We start from the raw sequence: 10,703 nt of genomic DNA, 5'->3' as shown, positions 1-10,703 counted from the left end.
TGAAAAAAAAGACCCCACCCCCCCCCCCCCCCCCCCCAACCTGCTTTGCACTGTTAAGTATTTGGTTTGCGAGGAGAGTCACCATTTCCTCCAGCCCATCCCAGGAATTCCAGATTTAGCACAACCCGTGTTTAGTGTGGCAGAGGCAGCCTATTTCTAAAACACAGGCTGAAACACGCTTTACAGGAGAGGGTTGCTGTCTTCCCTTCCACTACTCCCGAAACATTTCGTACGTTGCTAAGGCTTGGGAAAGGAGATGATGGAAAAACTACACTAGGAAAAAGATTTCCATGTTTAGGGGGAGAAAATGGAAAATGAACAGAACAGCAGGGGTATGTCCTCAACTAAGGAGATCCCAGGCTTAACAGAGAGTTGGGTACCTGTTGAAGGTATTTCCGTTGTATTAATGACATGTTCAGTACCCACTGTTACCCAGTAGGCCTTTGCTAGGATTTTTCCATTTTTCTACTTTTAGTGTTTATTCTATTTCCTTCTAGTATTCAGTGGTGGACTTGGCAGTGCTGGGTTAATGGTTGGACTTGATGAGCTTAAAGGGCTTTTTTGACCTAACTGATTCTATGGTTTCTTCTATACCTCATCGGAACTTTGGCCTTTAGCTAAAAACATTGCCTACGTCATGTTTTCAAATACACATCAGGCTTTTGTCTTGAAATCCATATTTTAACCTGTCCAGATGTAGGTTTCGGAGGAGGAAAGGAAGCGGGAGAAAGGAGACGGGAGGTGGTGAACGCTCTGTAAGTCTTTCCCTGCTTCCCTTCAGCCCAGGGGTCTGCTGTGCCCAGCGGTGCAGAGCAGCCGTGCTGCTATAAAAGCCCCCAGCACCAGCCCTCCTTCGTCCGCGCAGCCGCCTCCCCGGGGGCGGTCGCCGCACGGTCGGGGCCGCGGGAGGGTACCAAGCCATATGCGTTATGGACTACGCTCCCTGCCTAGAGGAAAGGAATTTGAAGCCTGGATTTGCACTAGTTAAAGCATATTCATATGGACAGATATGGGGACAGCACAGAACTTCCAAAATAACCCCCGAGTTTCTTAACCTGGTGGTTACCCATGAAACCAGAGAGACGTGCAGTTGTCACGTTCAGGAATACCATCAGCTATCACCTACCTGTCAACTTTTTTCCCTTATTCTTGTAGTATACGATGAAGATGACAATGCCAATTAGTGCCACAAAAAACAAGATGACAATCAACACGTATAAGATCCTGTTTGTTCCTGCGGGATGTAAAAAAAGATAGTGCCATCAACATGCAGCTCGTACTCAGCGGTATGACAACCCCTGCTCATTTCACCTGCTTTTCCAAGGGAGAGGGTGGGTTTTTTCCCCTCCTATTTGATTTTCAGTTTCTACAACAAGGGCAACAGCTCTAGCACTCGTGCAGTTCTGTGATGAGCAGCCTTACTGGAGGTACCTGGTAATGGAGCCATCTCCCTAAAAACCAGAGACTTGGTGTCTTGGAGAGGCGTGATCCAGTCATGTTCCTCTGGAAGTCGCCCCATGAGCGGCCAGCAGCCCACGGGCTGTGCTTGCTCTGTCTCGGGATGGGGGACACCCCTCTCCTGGAGACCATAGACCTCAGCTGGCAAAATTTGTCCTTGATCTCTGGTTATGAAGAATCGCTGCGTGCCAGGATCCCTGGTACCATATCCACACTGGAGAGGGAAATGGGCAGTGGGCAAGAAGGGAGAGCTGCATTCAGCTGAGGCTGTATCCATTGCTATACAAAAAGCACAGGGAGAAGCTGCTAGCCTTTATGCAGATAACGTGTGTGTGGAAATCAGCCGGCTGAAAAGAATGGAAGCGCTGTCAACGTGACGGAGGTCATGGGCATTACAGCAATGCCGCTTGCCGTGCAGTTTCAGTGGGAGCTGTGAAGCTCTGCTTAGCAGCGGACATGGGCCCTGGAGTTGCCGGGCTTAAAATAGTCTTTAAAGGTGGGATTTTCCAAGGGCGCTGTCTTGGTCTGCAGCTGCTCCCTCTGGAGTCACTCGTAATGGGATTGGAGTTAAGACAGTGAAAAACCCTAGTACACACTTTCCCTCCTCCTCCTCCCTGGTGCTTTGTAACAGGTATTCTGTTTGAGGACACATACCATCTTCTGACGGCTCAGGCATCTTCCGTTCTGTGCAAACTGCATCCGACTTCTCAGTCCCAGGCACTATTTCTGTCATTCCTCGAGCTGTACAGCTGAAAAAGAAAGACAAGGAGGCTAGGTTCTCAAAGAGGAAGCTTGTTGTGGCTCCCACAACTTAGGCAGAACAGTACTTTCTGTTGTAACGTACAACATTTATCCCGCATTTCTCTGCCCTTCAGAAGCTCAGATACCTTCTTTATTTCCAGCTGTGTTAGCCTGGCCGTTCTGTTGTTACTGCTCTCTCCTTCTCCCCACCTCAAGGAGAATTTCAAGCTCCAGCATGAGAATGCCTTTATCACTGCGCAGCCAACAGAGATGCTCTCCACGCTCCGCAGACAGCCCAAAGCACCCCACCAAAAAATGCTTTCGCCCAAGCCGCTCCCTTGCCTCGTGGCTAGCCTGTCCTTCTGCAAGATACGGGGACTTACTTGGTCCAGGGCATACACTTGTCGGTGGATGAAGCGACCTTGGAGAAGTAGCCTCTGGGACATGGCGTACACCTCGTGTCCTTGTCTTGCTGCACTGTGTGTGGCAAAGGAAGAAAAATTTCACAGCTGAGTTTCCATGAGTTCCTTACAGGTAAGGGGAAGATGACTATGCTGCCCATGCTCCCGCTCCACTCCCCCCACCGAAAGGTTCCCTGAAGAGAGAAGGATCTTAATTATATTAGAGCAATAATGACAGTCACATGTAAGCAGGAAAAAACAGTGTGCTAGTCTCATCTGAGCACTTACTGCGTGCTCAGAATGAGAAATGACCAGAAGCTGTTTGCAGTTACTGTAAAATAACACACAGCTATTCTATCCTTCCCCTTCCACAAACTTCCTCGTGTCGACGCTATGCCACTAACTGGTACTGTCACTTCTATGAAGCCACAGTAAACAAAACGCTGTGTCAGGGTTTGCTAGACTGGAGAATAAACAGCACCACTGTGCTCCAGGCCCATGCAGCACTTCATCCCCCGCTGCTCTATTACGTGCTGCTTTCCTGGGGTTCCTCATGCTTGGTGCAGCAGTTCCCGGTGTTTGTTACAACTCTGAACTTGACAGTCTCTGTTTTCCACCCACGAAACACCTGCGTTTTGTTTTTGATCAGACCTGAGACTAAATTACATGCCTGTAATAAATCTCTGCGTTACTAGTCATCTAACACGAGGAATACGCGCGCTACCTGAAAGGTGCTAATTGCTTCTGACTTGCTGATAACATTACAAAACAGCAAAGTCATCGGAAAAAATATTATTTCAAATCCAAACTCAGCAACAATTCCCAACGGGCCACTTCCCTGAACACCCGGGCAATGCGTGTCCCAGCGACTCGCAGTCAGACCCCTCAGCAAACGTTAGAAATGCACCCAACACCGTGCGCCCATTGTCGCGCCCACGCGGCATCTTGCAGAAGTCAGTTGCCCCGAGATACTATTTAAACTACAGAGGCAGAAGCCTTCAAAATGCAAACAGGCCAGGAGGGTTATGTGCAGCAGTAAAGATAACTCAGACGTGCGTCTGCTGTTGACAGTCATCTGAGAGTCTAAAGTCCCCTCTCTACTGTGACAACACACACGGCGCTGGCCTCATCCTGCAGGCCTGAGCTGCCCATTTCACTTCCTACGTCCCCCTTCTGTGTCTTACCAGGATGCTCGACTCCGAATCCTGGAGCACATATGGTATTTCGCTGACAGCAGTCGCAGTCTTCATTCCAGTGGTAGCCCTCCGTACAAGCACACTGACGCTGGGACGTGCTGTTCCCCGGGTTCACTTCTCTCAAAGCTTTCCCTGAAAGAGAAAGCAGCTGGGAGTAAAAATCTTTCTGATAATAAGCCTCAAGTTTATGAACCTCCTCTTCTACCTATTTGTTTTGCTTGAGTGCCAGATGCAAACCCATTCATGCTAGAGGAAACGTTATCTCTCTAGAAGCATGGGAGACCCCTCGTCGCACTCCTGAGCGACGCTGCTCCTTGCAGCTGCTGTAGAAAACGAACAGAGCTTTTGCAAGGGTGAGGCAAACGCTTTAGGGGAAGGGAATGCACAGTGCGCTGGGCAGAAGGGCAACCTTTAAGATCCAGCTCGCAGGAGTGAATGGCCCCAGTGAAGATAACGATTATCAGCAGCATGGAGAGTACGGTCGCAGTGCTCGGCACGGTCTCTGCTCTCCGGGGAGCTCCCTCTGCCAGGCCCTGCTGCAAGCCCAACGTCCACTGTCGGGCACGTCAACAAAGCAACGCCCCTAGATCCATGTTCTCATCTTCGTGAGTCACTAATTTGGATGAAGAGGTTCTTCAGTACGAACAGCTCACCTTGATCACATATTTTATGTAGTAAGCATTTATCTTCTTCGTTCCAGACATCCATATACTCGTTCGGCCCACACGTCTGGCATATGCTATCAGAAGTACCAGTGCACCTAGCAGACATATACTTCCCTGTGAATGACAGGAGGACAAGGAGGTCATTTGCGAGCTGCACACCAGCTGCCTAAGGGGCTTAGGGAAAATAACAGGTTGGGCTAACACTGCTGTAGACAATCATTTCTTCCTGCCACCTTTGGAGTTCCCCAGTCTGGCCCCCACTTAGCGTGACACTGAAACCTCCGCGAAGCTTAAGGCCTGGGAGCAGTTCTGTCTGCGTGCACGAGGCTCGAGCTGCCTTCTGTCTCCTGCAGTGGCCAAGCGCTATCCCAACAAAACAGCTGCCGTAGCTTTTGCTGAGGTCAGCAGGACCAGCCCTGCACCACAAGGCACTTGTAAGCCTGAAATCAGGCACCTCCAGAGGTGTTTGCCAGCAGAGGAGCAGCGCCACGGAAGCAAGCTGCCTTACCGACCCACGGAGCTCTTCCTGATGAGCTCCATCGCTCACGAAGCCGGTACAGCCCGGTGCACACATACCTGGCTCACACTTTGTGCAGCACCGCCCAGCGTATTCATAGTGTTGTTCGCTTTCACACGGCGGGGTGATTTGTAGTGACAGCTGGAGTGGAGAAGGAGAGAGAGGACATGAGAACCAGCATTACCTGGAGAGCTTCAGCCCTGCCTACTCACAGTGCTGTCAGAGAGGAGGAAAACTTTACTTCTGTATAGCATTTTGGATAGCTAAGCAGTAAAAATTACCCAATGTTTATGACTTCAAAGGCGCTTTGTAGACACGCTGAGAATATGCACTCGATACACACAGGGACTTGTAATACAGCCAGGTGATAAATAAATAACACAGCCTTGCAATTTGTCATGAACTTCTGGCCTCCTATATAACCTTTTCTCACAGTGCTCTATTATTTGAAATCTATGGCTTCAAAGCAAGTATAAAAAAAGAAAAACAAAACAAACAAAAGGCATAAAGATAGGTCTGTAGTCTCTTCCACAGGTATGACCTCCAACCAAGAGCTGGGCGACCAGCAGTTTTAATGTACAGCATTAAGCAAACAAATAAGGTGAATGATTTACACTCCTGAAAAAGAAGAAGTTCCCAGCTTCCTTCTGGGATACTCAATACTCCTGGCTAGCCCCACAAAAGACTGGACTTCAATTTTGCAGCTTTTTACGGCTCCCACTGTGTCCTGCAGAGACGGGTCTCCTGGAACTGAGGCAGCCATCCAGAGAGGTGATGCAATTAAGCAAACAGCTTTTTGCTTCCCAGAATCTAAACCAAACCCAACACAACCCCCCACCCCCCCACCTGAACTGTTACACGAGAGGGTACCTGCAAAGCAGGTGGCAGTGCTGCTGCTAGCTCTTACGGGCCCTCGCATCCCCTCCCTGCCCTCGTCTCCCGGTATCCACAGCCGTCCCACCCGCAGCTCAACACACGTGCCTCTCTCAGCCGGTCTTTGGGGCATGGCTTGTGCTGGGGATCAGGGCCAGCCAGGCGCCATGCCCAGGCCCTCGCTCACCCTGTTTTGGCTGCCCGGGAATCTCCCGGCAGCAGCCCGCCAGGCCAACTCAACACCGTACAACCCGTTGTTGATCTTGCAATAGGTGAGATGATTCAAAATCTGTCCTGTGGCAAGGAATCCTTCATTATTGGATACAGTGGTTAAAATCTCCTGTACTTGGAGAAGGCTGCAGTGAAGCTTCTGCTGCTGGTTAAAGGGAGCTTTTGCCATCTGGTAGCATAGGACAGCCCTGTGCCTGCTGATACTGATTTCCATGCCTCTGGTTAGCGTTGTCCCCTTGTTGTTTCCTCGCAGTCTTTAATTCTCCCCTTTCATCCTTTTCTAGTTTCAGCAATAGCAACCTCTGTAAATAGAAAACATTTTTCCCTAAGCACCTTGTCGTCTTCTAATGCTCTGAAGGGTCTTGTAACTTAAAGACAACCAAAAACGTCAAGGTTTTCTTGTAAAGTACTCCCTTTGGGCTTGGAGTTTGAGCCACGGGTTGGTGTTTATCAAAACTGCACCGGCTGTCTCTGGAACAGAGAAAGCACCTCAAGTCAGGTACTTTTTACGGGTTATAAACACCTTACAGCCACTTTTTTTTATCATGACAGCAATTCCAGGTCACATTCAGAGTCCAGCCTTACAGGAAATCTTGTGTTGTCTCCTTATTTCCTTGTCTCTCCTTTTGCATTCATCAGCAGCACCTTTCTCCTGATAAGATTATACGGTTTTTGGAACAAGGATCGTGTTTTGCCCTTGCGCAGCACCTCCCAAGAGGGGCGCGGGATAACGATCGGCGTTGGCAAGGTGAGAGGCAATCTAGGAAAGGGAGAGCCGTGCCAGCCTGGCAGCTGAACGGTGACATAGCTCAGCGTCCCAGGGGAAACGCTGACAACACCCCTGTAATCCAAGGAGCTCGTTTTCTGTACCGCGCTTCGGGCGGCATCTGCGACAACACTAAACTGGCCAGCGTGGGGGGTGAGGTGACGCTGCAGGACCGAGCAGCAGAGAGAGGTCCTGAGCAACTGATTCGCTATTCCCAGCCATCTGAAGAGGCAACATGAGCGATGAGGCCAATGACAGGTCCAGCGGCTCGCATTTTGTAACTGAGTATCCTCTTCTTCCTCGTTTGCTCCAGTCTGATAGTTCCTCTTTAGAAGAAAAGACTAAAAAAATCACTGAAGTGTCAAGCAAGGGCAAAGTCATACTTTTTAAGGAAGGATATGCAAATCTGCTAAAGAACATCCAGCTAAAGGGTCTGGAATAATTTCCAAGAATCACAACTCAGCCTGAGGAGAAGCAGCAATCCCCTGGCGCCCAGGCTAGGGGAGCAGGCTAATTGCTCGGCTACCTTTCGGAAATCGCTTCATACCTCCCCGCTTTACCCTCTGAAGAGGGTTATTGTTAGGGCACGCTCACAGCTGCAGCTGCATACATCTACGCTCTGTGTCAATAAGTAGTCTCTTCTGCCACCGTGTCCTTCCCCTTTTCGCACAAGCCAACGCATTCACCGAGCCGCGATACTCCCTCCTTCGATTTTTGCTCAAGGACATAAAGGCGAGGCTGTTGGCTTCCACGTGCTGACCCCCATGTGAGCCCAGCCTTGCCACGACGGCGAGGGATTTTGGCCTGGTATGGACTAGCCGCACCTGCCGAGCACGAAAGCTGGGGGGAGAGGGGACAGGAAGGGGAAGAGAAGAACCTGGGGCTCTCTAAGGGTGGGAGCCGATCCAGTGAATGTGGGCCCTCCTGCTGACACAGCACCACCGAAGCCAGGTTATCCCTTGTTTAACCCTCTGCCAGGTGACCTGTGCACGCCTCATCGTCAGGCTGCCGGTCAGCTTCCCTGGGAGCTGAGAAGCGCCCGTGCCGCTGGCAGCACGAGCCGTCGCCAACGTGTTCCCGCCACCCCGTCCTTGGGAGACGGGGAAGTGCGATGCATTTTGCAGATGAGGAACTCGCACGCGAAGGCCGGCTTGACGGAGGTGACAGGAAACCAGACCGAGTCTCCCAAGGCTCAAGTTCGCCCCATAACCCCTTGAACATCCTTCCTCTCCCTGGCCACTGGGCTGTGGTCAGGGTGATTTGGATATCACTGAGCTCTTATCTGGAGAGAGAAGGGGCCTTGATGAATGAGAAGGTGTCAGCTTCCTCTGAAGTGACGAAACAGTACAAAAACCAGCCTGGTCACTCCTTTCACCTCCTCGCTACTGGTGAAGCTGTTCATTAAATACCACCCCCACATGCAAATGAGTGCTCTAGGTATCCTGTCGAAATTTAATTTGTCACGTAAGAAGCGTGTGAAGCACACAAGTTTGTACCAGTTCCTAAAAAAAAAAAACCAAACAGCTTTCCTGCTTGATTAACATTACCTCAGAACAAATATATCTGTCAGGGAAAAAATCCAGGGGGGGAAAAAGGACAAACCTCCTCGGGGCTCGGTGGATCCAGTTCGGTAAAGCATGCCAACACCCCGATTACCTATTAGCAGGAGTAGCAACACTGACTTTTTTGGAAAAACAGGCGTGCTCAGGTCAGGGTTTGCAGGAGGACCGTGTTTTGGTGTCCAGCTGCAGGCAGCTTTTTCAGCTTCTTCTCCCACCCCCCACCCCTTGGTTTGTTGAAAAGGACGCTAAGCAAGAGCGTGCTTGTAGGGTCGCGGAGCTTCGATGACTCAGAGCGACAAAGCACCACTGTGTTACTCAGACCTTGAAAAAACACACACACAGGTGCTTCTGAAGGGGGAAGCAGCAGCATTCAGATTCCTGTCCTCAGGCTTAAGGAAATATTTATTCTTGGTGCCGTTGAGCAATCGGATGGCAGCAGAAGCTGTGTGTCATGGATGCTAAAATTACTTTCTTGCTCAGATGAACATTCAGACAGACATTTCAGGGAAGATAGAGTTGCACAGGCCTCTTTCTTTTAAAAGAAAAAATCTGGAAGGACGAGCTCGGGGGTTTCCGCACTCTTTTTCCCATGTCACTTCTGAGCAAGAACCTGAGGCCTCAGCGGGAATTGCTCAGTAGCGATTATCTCAATTTTGCAAAAATCGAAACGTAAAGGGGCACGTCAAGGGAGCTGTCCCTTGGGTAACGATCTTCAGATGACACCTCCTTGCTCAATGTCATTGCTTCTGGAGAGCGTTCAAGTCATCCCTCATCATTTCGCTGAGCAAAGCACTTCTTTTTCCCTCAGTTCAGCGTTGCAGACCCAAGGTACCGATGGGAGAGCCAACTATGCTGCGCCCTGCCTTGCACACCCCTTGCTCTTGACGCTTTGGAGCCTGAGTTTATTTCAAACCACTCGCTTCCGAGGCCCTTAGCCTCCCCTGCTGCAGAAGTAGAATATTTCTGTGGATTTGGCGATTTATTTGCCTTCGTCAAGAAGACTGAGCTTTGACCAACATTTCCTGATCAGAACTAGGCCCTGCAAGCTCATCACCCTGGTGTCCAGCTAGGATGGCCTCTGCAGCCATCTGCTTCCTTCAGCTCCTTCAAATGTGAGCCACCCCCTTTCCTCTCCCACCAGTCGTGTGCCCGCAGCCCTCCGGCTTCCTGTCTGATTTGGGTCAGCAGTATCGCTAAGCAAAACCCAGATTTTTCAGCTCGTTGCCAGTTTCAGAGGCCTGACTAAAAAATTATTCAAGAATAAGAATAATTTCTTACGGCTCTGGGTGGGCGCAGCCCCGTGGCTGGCGCTCCCGGGCACTCTACTGAGGCGGGTAAGAGTAACGCGCACAGTGACGGGCTCGGGAACTTTTGTGAGTTAATAAGGAGGAAAGAAGAGTCCCGCATTGAAGACTCAATCGTAATCTCAGGGATGCTGAACACAACGGCTCCTCTGCAGACAGCCTTCGCTGTCGATAAGGATTCAATCAAAGCGGCGCGCGGGTCACAGCCGCGCGGTTCCAGTTCCTCGCTCGCAGGCCTGTAATTCATCACGAAAATCTTAGACCGTGAATGAAATGCTTTTGGTGATGCCAACTTTCCAGTGACCAGTAAACCACATCACAGGACTACCACCACGTGGCAAAATACAGTCGGGAAATGGCAACAGCTAAAAACTAAATATTATCTCACTCTTAAAAATAGGTCCTTGAAACCCTGCTAGAGCCTTAATACCTCAAGAGGCCAGAAAGAACAAGAGGGGTAAAACTGAATAAAGGGGTCAAGAGAAAACTGTAACTTGCAGCCAGGAAGTGGGCAAACAGCGGTAAAAGCCCCACCCTGACTATTCCCCTTGCCCCTCTGTTTTAGCACCCAGCAAAAAGCAAACACCTGAGCAACCGGTGCGGCTCCGCCAACAGGAAGGGCCATTCATCAATCTGCAACCCACCAGAGTTATTTCTAGCCAGCAGACTACGTGAAGGAGAAGTGCCGCGCTGCCCACCCTCGCAGCGGGGCGGTGGGGTCAAGGCAGACGGGAACCTGGGGTGTATCAGATGGGAGATGACGGAGGTGATAGATGGCAGGGCTGAGAGGGCTACCGACCCAGCGTGTGAATCGGCCAGCTTTCCTCTGTGGGCTGGAAGCCTGCCGTCACATGCCCAGCACTCGTCACTCGGAGGCGAAGTCATCTTCCTACAACGGCCAAAGGGGTACACCTAACCTTGCGTCGACTGGGTGGGCGGTAGTGGCTGCACGTTGCCTGCTCGGCCCGCGCTGTGACGCAAAACCTCAT

The 10,703-nt window shown here is 50.6% G+C and overlaps 1 protein-coding gene across 1 annotated transcript in view; it reads right to left on the bottom strand.

The window, feature by feature from the left end:
* The window catches only part of TNFRSF11A (tumor necrosis factor receptor superfamily, member 11a, NFKB activator), a gene marked incomplete at its 3' end in the record, with an annotated part of 18,143 nt that extends 7,440 nt beyond the window's left edge, over positions 1–10,703 (bottom strand). Inside the window, exons 1-7 of the mRNA XM_010157943.1 lie at positions 10,632–10,703; positions 5,038–5,119; positions 4,450–4,575; positions 3,785–3,928; positions 2,583–2,676; positions 2,113–2,207; positions 1,127–1,234 (exon numbers count right to left, since the gene is read on the bottom strand). Coding sequence (XP_010156245.1) covers positions 1,127–1,234; positions 2,113–2,207; positions 2,583–2,676; positions 3,785–3,928; positions 4,450–4,575; positions 5,038–5,119; positions 10,632–10,703 — 721 coding nt within the window. The remainder of the gene's footprint in view (positions 1–1,126; positions 1,235–2,112; positions 2,208–2,582; positions 2,677–3,784; positions 3,929–4,449; positions 4,576–5,037; positions 5,120–10,631) is intronic.

Source organism: Eurypyga helias, unplaced genomic scaffold, assembly GCF_000690775.1.
Source record: "Eurypyga helias isolate BGI_N326 unplaced genomic scaffold, ASM69077v1 scaffold9638, whole genome shotgun sequence".
Taxonomy (NCBI): domain Eukaryota; kingdom Metazoa; phylum Chordata; class Aves; order Eurypygiformes; family Eurypygidae; genus Eurypyga; species Eurypyga helias.
This window is presented reverse-complemented; position numbering and strand designations above follow the sequence as displayed.